Below are 17,552 nucleotides of genomic sequence, written 5' to 3' on the forward strand. Positions count from 1 at the left end.
ATGAATCAGCATGGTTTTAGAAAGCACCGCTCATGTGAAACTCAGCTTGCCCTTTTCTCGCATGATGTTCTGCAAACCATGGATGAAGGATAGCAAGCAGATTCCATATTTCTAGATTTCTGGAAAGTGTTTGACACAGTGCCCCACTGCAGGCTGTTAAAGAATGAACAAGCATATAGAATAGGTTCCAGATAAGTGAGTGGCTTCCAGACTTGTTAATTAATAGAACCCAGTATGTTATCCTTGACAATGAATGTTCACCAGAGACAAAAACATCGTTAGGAGTGCCCCAGGGAAGTGTGATAGGACCACTGTTATTCTCTATGCACATAAATGATTTGGCGAACAGGTTGACCAGCAATCTGTGGTCGTTTGCTGATGGTGGTATGGTGTATGATAGATAAGGTGTCATCGTTGAGTGACTGCAGGAGAATACAAGATGACTTAAGACTAAATTTCTAGATGGTGTGATGAATGGCTGCTAGCTCTAAATGTATAAAAACGCAAGTTAATGCAGATAAGTAGAAAAAACAAACCCGTTATGTTTGGATACAGCACTAGGAGTGTCCTGCTTGACATAGTCATGTCATTTAAATAACTGGGCATAAAACTGCAAAGTGATATGAAATGGAAGAAGCACATGAGAATTGCATTAGGAAAGGTGAACAGTCTACTTAGATTTATTGGGAGACTTCTAGGGAAATGTGGTTTGTCTGTAAAGGAGACTGCATATAAGACACTGGTGCAACCTATTCTTCGGTTTATTGGTATAATACTGGGGAAGTGCAATAAGTCTACAAAGGAGATTGCTTACAAATAACTCATATGATCCATCCTAGAATATGGTTTAACGGTGTGGGACTCATATCAGATAGGACTAACAGATGATTTGGACTTATACGGAGAAGTGCAGCTTTTTTTTTAATCCATAGGAGAGTGTCACAAAGATAATGAAGGAACTAAACTGGAAGACCCTTGAAGATAGACGTAAACTATAACCGAGAAAGTCTATAAACACAGTTTCAAGAACTGTCTTTAAATGATTACTCTATGAATACACTACAACCCCTACGCACCACTCACAGAGAGACCATGAGGATAAGATTAGAATACTTACTGCACACACAGATGCATTAAGTCAATCATTCTTCCTGCAATCCATACGGTAATGGAACAAGAAGGATCCCTAATAACTGGTTGAGGCTCTGAGTACTATGGGATTTACTTAATAACTGGTACAATGGTATGTAGCCTCTGCTATGCACCTCACAGTGGTTTGCAGAGTACAGATGTAAATGTACAGTACTGCTTGAGTATTTAGGGTCTGTACCACATTCGATTGAAGGAAGACCCGAAGCAATTCAGAGGTGGGGTGCTAAATTTGTTACTGGTAGGGTCAGACAACATGCAAGCATTATGGAGAAGCTTGTGAACTCAAATGAGAATCCATCGAGGGAAAGTGGCATTCTTTTTGAGGAACACTAGCAAGAAATTTTAGTGAAACAGAATTTGAAGCTGACTGCAGAACAATTCTGTTGCCTCCAACATACACTGCACATAAAGATCATGAATATAAGAAATGAGAAATCAGGGCTCATGTGGAGGAAACGTATAGACAGTCATTTTTCCCTCACCATATTTCTGAGAGGAACAGGAAAGGAAATGACTAGTAGTGGTATGGGTTACCCTCTGCTATGGGCCACAAGGTCGATTGTGGAGTATCTATGTAGATGTACAACATGAAAGGAGCAAAGGCAACAGGTTTGGAGCAGCAGAAGATGTGTATACACAGTTAATGTAGACAATTTTGAGAGCTGTGCGGAAGAAACTGACACTTCCAGAAGACAGAAAGAAGGGAGTAATTTTATCTGTCTTCAAGAAGGGATGATGAAAGGTTATATAAAAAAATATAAAATATGCCACTGTGCAAAACGTCTACAAGAAAATTCTAGAGAGACAAATCTAGAGAACAGTTGAAAAGTAGCTGAGAGAAGAACAGTGTGGCTTGAGGCCAGGGAAGTTCACAGTAGAACTGCTACAGAAGCATTACTATGAGTTTGTGAGACATCTGCGTTCTGCATTCACATTAGACATAGAACACATCTGGAAAGGAGTAGAGAATCAAACTGTATCAAGTACATAAGAATTGTACATGGCAAGTGTAGGTGCAAAAAGTGGGAAGAGAGCCAATAGGATGGCTAATGCACAGAAATGATATGAAACAAGGCTGTGCACTTTCTCCCTCGCTTTTCAAAATTGTGAAGGATGATATAACGACAGAAGTGACAAGGAAATTGGCGACAGGATAACAGTGACGTTGTTGGTTGATGATTTGATGTTATGGGGACACAATGAGGAGGTAGCACAAGAGCAGTTAGATGTTTGGGGATAAGTCATGCAAGAATATGATGTTAAATATAATGCCAAGAAGCATGATCTTTTGGCCAGAACAACTTTGTAGTAAACATGACACTTACTGGCGAGCAGCTGAAAACAGGAAAGTTTCAAGTGTCTGGGGTGTATAATACAGGAAAATGGAAGAAATGACCAAGAGATAAGTGAATGGGCAAGGTCAACTCATAGCTGAGTGAAAAGTGTTAGAGGAAAGATGTGAAACAAAGAAGCCCTCACAAAAGTAAAAAAATATCCAAAAGAGAAGAAAAAACTGAGCCAGAATTGTGACAGAAAGGTGGTGGGGAGACAAAAGAAAACAAAAAGGATTGTGTTTCAAGTAGCTCTAGCCAATGGCTGAAAACTGTACTGTGAAGACGATGACACTCTAAAATTCATTTTTTTATTAAAAACTATAACTCCTCCTTGTGTCAGTGTGTATATAAATAACTTGAAGAAATTAGGTTATTGCCTATTGCAATAATTATATTTCTAAATGTTTTTTCAAGTTATTCAAATAGAAAATATTTACCCATAGTATCATCACGGAAACCTGTAGCCCTACACATCATATCACTCCTCAACTGACTTTTTCCATATTCATTGTACCTGTCTAATTTCTGTTACCATAACTTAATAGCTTTTTCAAATTATTGGACAAGACTGTCCACAAGCATTTTTTGTGGATGTTTTACCTGACATGACTAAAAATCGCATGGTAACATACGCTAAATACAACATTTTCTTTCACTAGTATGCAACTATTGAGATAGATACGTTCATCCATTTTTCTAACAGGTTTGTTGTATACTGGTTGTATAACTTACATATGATTATAGAAAGTTGCATCGAAGTAACATTCAAAATTGTGTCAACCTAGGTTACTTGAACCAAGCTTTAAAAAATTACAGATTATGACCCTGCCGTCAATATTTATACTACAGTGTGTAATGCATATTAAGGAAAACTATCCGAGTTATCAACAGTATGACATGCGACATAATTATAACACAAGAAACAAGCAGGACCTAGTTTCTTTCTGATGTAACTATAAAAAAACACAAAAGTGCTTCTTATACAAGTCCATAAAAAATTTTAATGCCATACCCCAACATATCAGGGATCTTTTTTAAAAAAAAAAAAAAATTGTAAAAGAATTTCTTCTTGAGCTCAGCATTTATGAAACCGATGAATTTTTAAGGGAGGCAAAGAATATGGTATGACTACACCTTTGTGATCAATTTTTATATGCTTCTATATATGAGTAAGTCTGTAATTGGCTAAATTTACTATGCAATATCAATTTCTACCAGAAGTTTCTCTGTTTTGTATTTGTGTGAAGGTACCAATATTATTTGTGTAATATTTATATTGTGTAATATTTTTCTTGTTTTTGTAATTATTTGTGTAACATTTATACTGTGTAATATTGACTTTTGTAATGCCTCAGATGATCTCTGAGGTCTATACAACAATAAAAATCAATCAATCAATCAATCAACAATATGTACCTCTACTTATTACTTGAAAATTAATACTATTTCAAGGTGTAGTTCTTATTTCCTGCATTGCTGTAATACAGCTTTGATCATAATAATTAATATGACTATGCTGCAGTCTCAGAGAAATTGAAAGTCAGTAGGTAAAATTCTGAATACAAATACAGTCAAGTGAAGTATAAGTGACATACAAAACACAACAACACAGCCAGTTAGAAACTTACAGATACACAAAGAACAGGAAACGTGTAACTTGACAGAAAATAAAATCAAGTATTTATTCTTACTGGTGTTACTGACTAAATTCACTATCTACAGTATGTATGAGCAAGTTAGAACACACACAAAGTCTCAAGGTAACTATCCATTTACTGGGCATTATTCTATAAAATGTATTCCGGAAAACAGAAGGGTTTGTAGTCAAGTAAAAATGTGTTTCACTGGAGAAACAGTATTGTACCTGATGTCAATCATGTTGCTCCTCTAACTAGTTACTGTGTTGTACACTCTACTGCACGCTTTCTACATACTGGTAGTGTAATTCACTGACACAGTTTACTAATGAACGTCAATCTGTTGCTGGTAACTCACCGGAAACATTCACTGACGAGTACAGTACATTTTACTTGTGCTTCTTCTGTTTCACCGTAATTAACAATGCATGCCAGAAGTCTGACAGTTTCTGCTTTTGCATGGAAAATTGGTACAATCAGAAACGATGTTGGGTCTGGTGTTACTAGATTCTTTAGCATGTTGTGAAGTTCTGGATCAAGCTCTGAGGAAGAGGCTGTAATCGAACACCTCCTTTTTACTGCTACATGAAGAATGTTATTCCGTACCTGCAAGTGTATTAAACAAAATATTAAAATCCGAATCCAGAAAACAACCGTAAAACTAGTGATGCAACAAATCTGCAAAGTTCAACTAATGTAACAATTTTAACAATTCGATAGTAATCAATTTTTAATGTGTAAAAAACTGAAAAACACTCAAGTTGTTGACGCCAAGATCGTATATCACTGAGTTACAACTAGCGTTCAATTAGCGCTTTTCTACATCATCGAGAATTACAAAAGACTCACTGGAAATCGCAGTTCATGATCCAGCTGGTTATCACCCAGGACCTGAACTAAAGCCTCTTCATTCTCAGGCAGGAGAGGCACCAGAAACACTAACTCAGCTCCCGTACGGTCTTGTAGCTGAAGATACAGTAACAATCATTGTTAGCATTGCTAGTTGTTAGTCATTCGTTATTCGACGAAGTTTATGGACTCTGTCATGACTTACATATCTGTTAACTTTCTTCTGTATTTCGAAGCCATTGAGATCAAATAAGGATGCACAAAATTCTAGGAGGAGATTTGGGTCGCTGGGAAATGAATTTTCTGTTGCCATTGTTATGACTGTACCACTGCAGCCGGTGCTCACACTTTGCTTTAGGATTAGTTCCTCTCAGTCTTAATATTCTGTCGTTCTTATCTGCTTCGATAGTGACCGACGCAAAATGATATTATGTCTGTATATGACGCGACAGAATGAACGACGTTTTATCAGCAATTCATAATCTTCAGCTGGTCCCATCCCATTGATTCCTTTCTTTCTTTTTTATCTTTTTGACAGTACTTCCAGAACCGAATCTACCGCAGCCTCTTCTTTGCCGGCAGAGATGCAGCACGGGTACAGTAGGTTATTGATTTCTATCTTTATGTCGTGCAAACGTTGTGGTTATAACTTTATTTCTCGTTTGTCAGTTAAATAATTGATGAACTGTGCGACTTCGGTTGTTCAGATGACACATTTCCTGTTAAATCGTTTCAAGTATCGAACAGTGAACTCACTTATTGTCTGAGTTGGTGTTGTGATATCTTTGGTCGGTGCGGATTCGATCCCTTTGGGTGTTAAAATAATGTGTTATTGAGAGTGTTGTAAATTGCTTTACACGTGAAGTTTTGTATGATATACAGCTTATTGACATTATTTTACAATACAATGCACAACCATTAAACATAAGTCGCAGTCGTAGCACATTTATTTATACGTGCAGTTTAGTGAAGTGCTATTAAACATAGTTTACAAAATGGCTTCAAGTGATTCAGCGGGCGATGATTCGCTTTACCCAATAGCAGTTCTGATTGACGAATTGAAGAACGAAGATGTTCAGGTGAGAAAACGTTATGAATGAGGAATTTGTATACTGATTGTTAGCCCTTTAGTCTTGTGGGTATTTTAAGTCAACGTAACCTCATCTGCAATTGCATGTGACAAACCGTTGATTAAAAATGATTATATTTCAGCTGCGATTAAATTCCATCAAGAAGCTGTCAACCATTGCACTTGCGTTAGGTGTTGAAAGAACACGAAGTGAACTAATACCTTTCCTGACGGAAACAATTTATGATGAAGATGAAGTACTCCTGGCATTGGCAGAACAGCTTGGAAATTTCACCCCTCTTGTCGGCGGCCCAGAACATGTACACTGCTTGCTGGTGAGTTTTAATATCACACAATCATTTATAAATAATGTTGATTTAATAGTTTTGTTGACATAGTATAAAATGTGTAGTATAAAGTATTTTTAGCAATGCCAACATTGATCTACAGGTACGGTAATTGTTCTAGAGCCCCTGGTCAGTAGCACATTGTTTGTACTCTAAACATCCCAAAATAATAATACGTTATTTGGTGAGCCAGCTGTATTTTGAACCTTTCTTTTTACTTGGAAGTATTTCACAGATCAGTGTAACATTCCATGGCTAATGACACTCTTCACTGCTGTGTCAGCCATTTGCCACTGATTCAGTTATTAAATAAGATATCTGCTACAGAATAAGTTTGCTATGTGAAAAATTATTAATGTGCTAGGAAATCATGGACCAGGATCTTAGAATTTATTTTCCTTTTTTCGAGCAAAGATTGGGGAATCCTTAGACCATCAATATTATTAGAATGTGAAAAGGCACAAAATGTGTTGGCCTAAAGTACCAGTGAAGCAATTTATTTTTTATATAGTTTTCCAATAAGGTTGAATATAATCTTTAATAGTGACTACTTTTCAACATTTGCATTAACTTTCAAACTATTGCTTACATCAGGATGTTTAATTTTAATAAAAATATGATGAACAAAATGTTAAAACACATAAATAGATTCCCAGCATTCTTTGTGCACAGATCACAATGGTTCAGTACATTGCTTATGACATTCTTCTTGCACCTGTAGTATTTGAATGTGATACAATTCCAGAGAAACATTTGAAGGGACTGTCCATACGCCAAGTGAACATAACAAATGTGGTAAGGACACTTTGACAGGTGCCCTTAGTTGTTTACTATGTGTTGTGTGCACAGTCTCCATTTACAGCCAATTGTACCCCAGTTTATTATATGATCAAATAGACTGTATATAATAGTGCCTGCTGCTGTAGTCAAGATATTTTAAAGTTAATATTATTATTTTAACCAAACATGTATTACAACAGTGTTCATAACATTTAGACCACATGTAGAGTTGTCAAAATAATATGCAAATGTGGCAGCACGTGTGATCATTGATAATACTATGTAATGTCATGGGTACAGGATTAATTTTTAATTGCAGTTGTAATTTCACAACCGCATTTGATTAATATTACAGAAGCTTTCAAATGAAAAAAGTATATTTGGGAATGAATATATGAAATTGAGAGTTACTGTTTGCTGTAAACAGACATAGTAAATATTTTCTCTTCTTGAGAAAGCAGTTGATAGTTCTAGAAGCCATGATGATGTATATATTTTTGTATGTGCGTAAGCAGTATTGGCACTGCATTTATGTCTCGTAATTTATGAAGTATGAGATACAATAGTTTTTACAGAGGGTTATCATACAGTCTTATTGTCTACATAAGAAATCGTTTAGGCAAAATAATGTTCCTTTTCAGGTTGCCCTACCTCAGTTATAAAAATAGAATGCTTGCAGGATAACTTTCTCTGTCTGTTAAGACCCTGCTTTTTCTCAGGAGCAGCTAGTGGTATCAAGTTAAAATTTCCCAAATAGATACTAAACTCCAGGGTCCTTTGGCGATGTAAAAAACTTAATCTCCTAAGTCTATGCAGACAAAAGATAGGGCTATTTATGACATATTTTGATACCTGCAAACACACTTATTGAAACCTATTGATGAACTATCCATATGCATAATTAAATTTGTGTGGTACCCTCAGAGCGCAAATCCTACTCGCTCTTGTGTGGTTTTTCCACTAAAATTGCACTTCAGAATTTTTGTGTGTACATGCATATCCTATTTTGTTCCGTCAACCTGATGTACTAGAGAGATGAGTCTCTTCTACCGACTTTTGACCACCTCCTGCTTTTTCTTCTATGCTATCACATTTATTGTTTCACCTGTTTAATAATTTTTAGTGTGTATCTAAATTGCAGCTATGATTGTGCTCAGATTGTCCATCTGCATTTTATACTTATTTTGGTGAATTTTGATGAAGTTCATCAGGTGGTCATGCAATGGATGTTTACATTTAGTTCCCTCAGTTTGTTTGCATGAACATAGTCACTTACTGTTTTGTTTTGAAATCTATCCTATAGTGCATTTAAATTTAGTTGCAACATTTGACATTTGGCTGACCAGAGGCGGATGTGACGCCATTGCCCAGGTAACACCAATGACGAGCCTGCTTTCCCTGCCATGCCACCAGTGGCCCAGCTGGTAAAGTGCCCCTGTTGCCAAACCACAAGTAAACAGTACCATGTGGCGCCATGCAGTAGGTGTCAAAAGTCGTTAGCTCTTGTTGTACTGCCATATTTTATGGCATTGAAATGTTCTGTAGTCATGTATTGTGAAGAAGTGTTTTGTGTTTGTGTTGCATTAATAGCAACAGCGCAGTACATCTGAATAAGCGATTTGCGATAAAAGTGTTGTCCAGGGTCACCGTTCACCAGCTGGGAAGAGAATGTTGTGCTGCAAAACGTTCCTCATAATTTGACAATAATAATGGACAAAATGCCATACCACACAGTTGTGATGCATAAATCTCCAACAATGCAGTGGAGGAAATATTATGTTTTGCTCTGTGTACAAAGAAATGTTGCCTGAGATAAAGTTGAACCTAACATGTATAAAGTGAAGTTAATGGAACTTCTAATGCCGTACAAGCCAAAGCTTCACGCCACCAGGTTGACGAATTGGCGAAATGTGAAGTGCATAGTTTAATCAGGCATCCTCCGTATCGTGCTCATTTAAACCCGACAGAGTGTATAGGCTGAGGGGAAAAGTAATGTGGCAAAAAGCAACAAGAAGTTTAGGGTCAATGGAGGTGTCCGATCCCACCCATCGGCTTTGACCCGGGACGTAAGGGTGTTGTGTTGTGTGACGTCATGACGACATGGAGTTTAGTTTGTGAGTGTGTTGTGTTTGTAGATGTGGTGTCAGTGCTTGAAGTGTACATTTATCGGTTGTGTGCGGTGTTGTTTGATGTTATCGGTTTGTTGTTTGTCGCATGGTAAGTCGTTTAATTCAATTTGTGGCTTCTTTCGTTGGATATGGATATGACTTCTGCATTTAATAGTGCGCATCTGCTTGCTGAAATGGGGGACGACATGTTTTCCGTTATTAAGTTTCCCACAACTTTTTGAGCTTGTGGCGGAGATAGTGAAATAATGCAGCGTGTGCAAGCAGAATATGCGAGGGCGTGTTTTTTTCTGCTGTTCGCGTGTTATGATGTTCAGTGGGGATTTTGCATGTTGTTGGCTCAGTGTTACTTCCTGCATATGTTGGTGGTTGATGGTTTTGTATCGGCACTTCTGGTTGATTTAAGTGTCTTAGCGGAAGTACTTGATTTCAATTTTTTTGGTATCATCAGTTGTATTTGAGCTATATATGTCATGGGAATTGAACGATTCCAATTTGTCGTCATAGCTGTGTTTTGGTACCATGAGCTGCTGTTGACGTATATAGGTCGTGGGAAATGACAGATTCCAATTTGTCGTCATAGCTAAATGATTTGTTATCGTGAGTTGCTGTTGACCTACATAGGTCAAGGGAAGTGTCCGATTCCAATTTTTATTGTTTTAGGTGTTGGTTCTGTGGTATCGACAGTTGCGGTGTGATTGAAAATTTTTGGAATAGTTTTGTTTTTATTTTGTGGTATTGACAATTGCGGTTGAGCTACGTAGGTGAAGGGAAATAACTGATTCATGTTGATATTGTACGTGTAGCGGTATTTAGGAATTTTGTGGTGCTTTTATGTCATCGTTCTGTGTATTTTGGGATCGTGGTGTGTGTCTGCATGTGTTTATATTTAGTTTGTCCCTACCCAAAATCCCCCAATTTCCCACACTGGTCCCGTTAGTTTGATTATAGTTTTTGAGGGAGATGTGTTTGTTGGTTTTATATGTATTTTCGTGTTTCTTGTGTTTATGTAATGATGTTATAGGTGCCATACTGGTGACGTTTAGAATGGTCGTTTCCGCCATATTGGTGACTTTATGGGTCAAATCAGATGAGTGGAATTGGACGCTTCTGTAATCCTGAAGTTTACGCTCACTGAGACTGAAATACTGACAAAAGAAGCCACTGCAAATGTTACACAACAGGGCTGGTCTTGAGTTCTCAGCCATAGCAAAAGGCAGTTGAGGAGACATTGATTCATGAAGGACTGTCACGAGCTTTGAAGAATACATAACTTCTCTTGTTGTCCTGTAGTCAGAACACAGCAGAGTTTAGAAATATTCATCTGAGTAACATTCTAAGTCTAATGCATTTGAAATTGCCACAGAATATTGAAATAGTGTTATTACACTAACAACTGAGTGCTAGTGAGGCCAATAGTTTTTGAAACAGCCCATTCTTGACATAAGAATAAACTTGTAACTTCTTCATTTATATTGTCACAAAACCTGCAGCAATTCTCATTTCACCAGGTATTGATGGCCCTAAGTAGTTACATTATTTCAGTGAAAAAGTCTGTAGTCATTTGAATATCACGATAGATACAGAAGTTTCGCAAATTAATCGTATGGCAAAAGACACTCGTGTTTGCGCACTGTCATTTGTCAAAAATCTTGTTTGGATATCTCAAACTATTTATAAGATATGAGGAATGTATGAGTATTTTGTTCTTGTTTTTTCACTGAACCACGAGTTTGTCACTAAATTTTTTTCGAAGTTGGAAACAGACGGCAGTATCCATACAAGTTTAAAGAATAATTCAATATATCATCCACATTAAATACGCAGCAGCATGTAACCAAACACCAATTCGTAGCGATACCTATTTTTTACTGCAAACTAAGAATTTCTTGCAGTTGTTTAACTACTATTGAACCATCACAATAACTATGACCATTAACGAATCGATAGCTGCTTCATCCGGAAGATGACAAATTAAACTAAAAGATGTGCGAGAATTAGAGTTTATTACGGAATAGTTCCTTTAAAATCGTTTCAGAAAGATCGCAGATTGGCCAGCTTGTTGTTCACGCAGTCAAGCTACCCTGTCAGGTTCCATGCCGAATAGGACTGGCATTGTACTGTGGTCATCTGCTGACACGCCCAGTACATGCTGGCAGCTACGCTTCCCTCTACTCGTTCTGTACTGAATTGTCAAAAGGCATAACTTATTTTAAACACACTGTCATGTATCTTACAAACTGCAGCACTGCTTGTGCGTTATGCCCCCTTCTTTGTGGTTTTTGTTATGGAGGAAAGGGTTGTATACTTCGTTCTATTTGCCTAAAAAATGTAACATTTTGGAAATGTCCTGCTTTTTAGACATATTACGTTTTTTTCAGTGTCCGCAGCAGTTTGTCTTCATTAACGATGGAATGCTTCATTGGTACATGTTCTGTCAGGTATCAGTGTCATCCATGCACATTTCAACGTTACTCTGCGTCTTCATTACATGCTGCATAAGACTGGTAGTCAAGTGGAATGGGTGCAGCGTTATGACCTATTGGGTACCCAGAGCACACACCACGTTAGACCAAGATAATTTGACATCTCTCCATATTCTGCAGAAATGGATAAACTGTCATATTCTGAATTCCTTTCAGCCAGCCACTCTGCCACATGTTGCAGAAGAGCAAAATATAGCAAAGGCTGTGGCTGACCTACCAAGATAACAGGATTTTTGAGAATCAGGATATCAAGCGTGTATTCTGTGCGCCTACAAAAATATGAGGACAACAGGGAAATTTGAAAGGTGATCTAGGTTTCCAAAACTGAGGAACTGATAGTGTACGGTGCCTAGCATATCATACATTGCCAAACAACTAAGGCTGTGAGCAACACACACACACACACACACACACACACACACACACACACCTGGCTTAGAAGGCAACTAAATCAGCTATTGCCAAACACTGTGTAGAACTTAATCACACCATGATCTTTGGGGGGCGGAAGAAGAGGATTCTGCCTCTGACCTCCACTTTCCCCCACCCAGAGAGAGAGAGAGAGAGAGACTGTGTTATGAGAGTATCAGTAGAGATACAGGTTGCGGAAAACTTCATGAATCCTAACACAGGGCACCAACTCGGCAAAGTCTGGGTCAGCGCACTAGAGTTGTTAAAATGCAATGATTGCAAAAGCAGAACTCAAAAAAATATTGCCTTTATATTACCAAAGTGCAATTAAAATTACTTGACGTCCATCACTTGTTAACAGGCCTGCACATGTTCAGTATTTATTGGCAATACTAGTCTGCCATACCTTTAAAATATTAAACAAATCCTCACACCATCATTAATGCAATTTTACAAGGTTATATATGCTTGACATTATTCCACTCTGGAGGCAAACTAGTTTGATATGAAAACACCTGAATTAAAAAACTTCAAACTAACACATTTGCTTCAGTAGAGTGTTTATTCGGATTGTCGCTTTCCACAAACTATGTTGCCATATTCTGAACAAATGCTTTACTACAGTACAGACGTTTTGGCATTTGAAGTTAGTTTCTTCTGTTTCTATCATTTTACAAACTTAAGAAGTCAAAAAACTGAAAAGAAAGTGTGTGTGTGCTGCAATTATTTTAGCTGTAGTTAGTAAACAACAGAAAACAAAAAAAGTGGCCAATACGTCCAAGAGTGGTTTAGAAAGAAACCTACTTGTTGTATGTTGATTGACTGACTAAAATCGTTACCACAGAAACAAAAGATGTCAAACTATTTTTGTATGAGTCCTGCATTTTATGACAAATTATTAATGTTGGTAATGTAAAACAAAAAATTGGAATTTGTCAATAGGAGAGGCAATCATCATCGAGAGATTAGGTAGAACTGAGATTTCTGGCAACAGGCAGATCGTTCGAATGTTTGAAATTTAGTACTTTAATGTCATTAAGCACAGTTAGAGAAAATGTTATTGAAGCCTGTGAAGTAAGTATATCTGGCCTTCAGTGATATATTCAGGTAGTTTATGTAAATAATATGGTGAGGCTGACATGTATATCATAGCCTACAATGTTTCAAAATTTAAGAAAAAAATAATGCCATGGGGAGTCCTCTATTGACCCTGTAAAGTGATAAATAAGATTGCTACTGCATAGTGCTATTAAAACTGTTTTCTGTTAAGACTGCTACAAAAATTGAATCTGAAGATATAATCAAAGATGAACTGAAAACTTGAAGAGTGCACACTAGCGCTGTGCTGTGTGGCTGGTCCATGAGGCTGTGCCAATACCTAAATGACAGATAATGTCAAACTGTCAATGCTCAACCCCACACGCTCAGTACATATTGAGAATATTTTTGGGTCCATCAGTAGTAATTGTCAGTATTTCTAGTATATATTCAATATGTGCCTTCAAGTGGTCAGTATAACGGTGGATTGACAGTATTATTGAAAGTGTGAGGTGTCCCTTTTCTCACATGTAATGCGAAGCACTGTTGGCATTGGCCATTGTGAGGTGCTCTGTTGACATCTGATTTTGACTGACTGAACTGCTATTTCACCCACAGCCTTGTGGTATGCAGTGTATTCGAGAAAATGGCGGTCAACAACTTGCAACAGAACTATTCGTAAAGATCATTTTTTCATGGCAGTTAAAGCTAATGTCTACAAGCAAACTCAAAAGAGAGAAATCAGTGTTAAAAGCAAATTATTAATTTTCAGTTTCATTGGTTACAAGAAACTACCCGCACACTGGCTTCAAGAACTGACATGTTACACTTCATAGACAACACAGGCATGGCACAGAAATAAAGTAAGGAAACTTTCTTGTGCACATACCTTCAGCAATTGCGAGCTGCAGGCAGCTGTATTACCCAGAACAAGGTAGATACCATTCACTACAGTCACCAGTGGATGAGTAGCTAGAAGTAGTAATCAAGTTCCATAACACTACCTTCAAGAAGACCTTCATTATTACACACTTCATCAGTTACTCATTTCTTATGCATCACAACAGCCTTCTAGTCCATTTCGGTGACTTTTTCCAGGGCCTGAATAGTCAAGTTTCTCAACTTCACTCCAAGTAACATTTTTATATTCGTGAGCAACATGTTCCCTTACTTGCACCCAAATGAATTCAATTGTGTTAAAGGGGGAGTCATAGGTTGGTAGTCTTATGAATCCGTCCATATTTGTAAGCTACCTTTTCTATAACATTTGTTGAGAATGTGGCTTGTGAAATGACAAGAGTTCTAATAATTATACTTTTTTCACAGAGTCATCTACAGTAACTCTGTGTTGTCATAACCAATAGATGTCTTCCTTTCGAGACAATAGGATTGGACTCTTTACCTTTGAAAACTGAATGGTATGGAGCATTGTCGAGAACAATCATTGACAGATTTTCTAAACTTGGTAACAACATATTTTTTGAACCAATTTAAAAATGCTTCATGATTAATATCTTCATGATACTCTTGACATTTTGTTGGATCTGAAAAGCAATTGACAGCGAGGAATAAAGCCATGATAGGTACCAGTGTGCGAAAGAGGATAAGTCACCACCTTTGTCAGTCCAACCTTTTGGAACAGTGTGTTCTGCATTTGCCTATGTGTCATCAATCCAAATAATGCCCTTGAAATTAATGCCTTATATTTCATGCAAAAATCTGAATCGCCATGCATCTATGTCTTCTCTTCCCATTAACATTTTACAGTGTGATATATTTTTTTTTTTTAACTTATATTCTGCAGAACCAGCCACAGCGTTGGTCTGCAACCTTCAAAAAGATTGTTGTACAAAGCTTATCTAACATAGGCCAGTCTGTTGTATGATAATTGTATCTGTGACACCGAATCATCTCTTGTGTGAAAGCATCCAGGTTTGTTACGCGTTTCTACATACTTCACTTGTTGCTCGGCGTATGAAGACACGAGGATCCTGCTTCAGTTCTTTCCGTTTCGTATTTCTCTTTACTAATACAAAGTACAGTCATTTCATATTAATACGATGTACGATTGGTTCACTAACCTTAACTGCAGCTGCAGTTCTCGTGGCTACTTTGGAAACCAGTACGAGGGGTCCACCATTTTCGGCTTTCTTCTCTGACTTATCCTGGATCTACCCCTTTTCTTTCACATTTTATCAGATGTGATAAAACCACACAAAAAAATACATGCACAACGATGGTAATAAAATAATACGCCCAAGCCAAACAATGGAAGTGAAGTGAGCACCTGTTGTGGTAGTTCGGCAATGGGGAACAGTTTGAGCATGATGTTAAACACTGTGTTCAGAAGAAGGCAGCTCCAGTGTGCAAAGTGTCAGCCATCAGTTTCAGTCAGACTAAAAGTTATTATAATTCACTGACTATGGCTGGACAGGTTTACATCTACATCTATACTTTGCAAACCACCATATGGTGCATGGCAGAAGGTATGTTATCTTGTACCAGTTATTAGTGTTTCTTCCTCTTCCATTCATATATGGAGTGTGGGAAGAATGATTGATTGAATACCTTTGTGCGTGCTGTAATTATTCTAATTTTTTCCTCATGATGCCTATGTGTGTCACTCGCAGGGGTTGTAGTGTATTCCTAGAGTAATCTTTTAAAGCTGGTTCTTGTAACTTGTTAATAGACATCTTGGGATAGTTTACATATGTCTTAAAGAGTGCTGTTTCAGTTCCTTCAGCACCATTTAGAGCAAGTTGCCAGTCCCTGCACCACGTTGAAATCTTACCAAGATCTGACTGAATATTTATGCAGTGTCTTTCAGGCAGTACTTCATTATAAACAACTGCATCATCTGCAGAAAGCCTGATTTTACTGTTAATATTGTTTGCAAGGTCATTGATATACAACAAGAACAGCAAGGGTCCCAATACACTTCCCTGGGGCACACTTGCAGTTACTTCATCTGACAATGACTTTCCATCCAAGATTACATGCTGTGTCCTGCCTACCAAAAGGTCCTCAATCCAGTCAAATATTTCAGTTAATACCCCATATGATCGTACTTTTGACAATAAGCGTAGGTACAGTACTGAGTCAAATGCTTTCCAGAAATTAAGAAACACTGCAACTACCTAGTTGCCTTGGTCCAAAGCTTTCAGTATGTCATGTGAGAAAGCTGCAAGTTGGTTTCATCCTCAAAGAGCTCAGGTCTATCTGTTACCATTAGATTCAATGTATTTCTGTCTAAGAGTTGGGTTCCTGACTGTCTACTCTAGGTAGTTTCCAGAGAAGGCAGACGAAACTGTAATTTTCTCATTTAATTGTTGGGTGGTTAAAGTCTCCACCGATGATTACAATATGATTGGGGAACTGTTATTTCTGGAGAGTGGTCTGCTGAATTATAGAAGGATCCAATTATCATTCTATGCCCAATCCTGAGACTTCATCTTGCCCAGACAATCTTACATGCAGCCTCAATTTCTATCTCAGTGGATATGGGTTTCTTGTCCATTTCCCATTTGCCTATCCTTTCGTCACATTTTAGTATTTACGTATTGAAAGCATTACTAAAACTAACATACAAGAAACATTACACAATAATGATGTTATAAACATCTAGACAGCTCTTAAATATTTCCACTTCGTGACTTCACATGTGGTGGTATCATGTTGACAGTCTACAGTTTCAGTTGTAGAGAAAATTCATTTGCAGAATATAGTGACTATTGCATGAGCACATGCATCAGTCTAAATCTGAACGTCCTCAATGGCAATGTTTGAACACCCGGCTGGAGGTGGGTGAACATCTTCAGGGGTGCAGTGAGAAAACTGTCAAGAGTCTTACTTAGATGAAAGTTTACAATATCAATGTCGGCCGTATTTCCTGTGTTGTAGTTGTGTATCTCTTGTCTCTTGTAGAAGGATCTTTGATTTTCTTTTGATCCTTTATTTTCTTGAATGTAGACAAGATACTTGATACATACTGGCCAATGTTGTCATTAATCCCAGCTGCTTGAAAATGGGTCTGCACTGGTCAAATGTCTTGCAGCAAGATATTATCAGGGTTGCCACAGGTTCTGGAAATCAGGGGCTATCAGGCAATTTCAAACGTGTCAGAGAAATCAAGAATATTTGGAAAAACTCGAAAAATCTCATTTTTTGTCTCATTAGATGAAATGGTTTGAGAGATGCCATGCATCGTCGGTGGTTGGGTGCGGCTGAGCATGTGTGCCACTCGCCTACTCCCTCATCCCTACTGCTTCTCCCTTTCCTACCATTTCCCTCAGCTTGCAGTCATTGCTTCCACCACTTGTTGCC

The 17,552-nt window shown here is 37.7% G+C and overlaps 2 protein-coding genes across 2 annotated transcripts in view; one reads left to right on the forward strand and one right to left on the reverse strand.

The window, feature by feature from the left end:
• LOC126195171 (cGMP-dependent 3',5'-cyclic phosphodiesterase-like) overlaps nt 1–5,676 on the reverse strand; it is a 333,488-nt gene extending 327,812 nt beyond the window's left edge. The window contains exons 1-3 of the mRNA XM_049933683.1: nt 5,178–5,676; nt 4,973–5,089; nt 4,482–4,729 (exon numbers count right to left, since the gene is read on the reverse strand). Coding sequence (XP_049789640.1) covers nt 4,482–4,729; nt 4,973–5,089; nt 5,178–5,285 — 473 coding nt within the window. The 5' untranslated portion in view covers nt 5,286–5,676. The remainder of the gene's footprint in view (nt 1–4,481; nt 4,730–4,972; nt 5,090–5,177) is intronic.
• A 65-nt stretch (nt 5,677–5,741) lies between these two features.
• The window catches only part of LOC126195172 (serine/threonine-protein phosphatase 2A 65 kDa regulatory subunit A alpha isoform), a 111,358-nt gene continuing 99,547 nt past the window's right edge, over nt 5,742–17,552 (forward strand). The window contains exons 1-2 of the mRNA XM_049933684.1: nt 5,742–6,051; nt 6,185–6,376. Coding sequence (XP_049789641.1) covers nt 5,968–6,051; nt 6,185–6,376 — 276 coding nt within the window. The 5' untranslated portion in view covers nt 5,742–5,967. The remainder of the gene's footprint in view (nt 6,052–6,184; nt 6,377–17,552) is intronic.

The sequence above is a fragment of the Schistocerca nitens genome, chromosome 7 (assembly GCF_023898315.1).
Source record: "Schistocerca nitens isolate TAMUIC-IGC-003100 chromosome 7, iqSchNite1.1, whole genome shotgun sequence".
Taxonomy (NCBI): Eukaryota; Metazoa; Arthropoda; class Insecta; order Orthoptera; family Acrididae; genus Schistocerca; species Schistocerca nitens.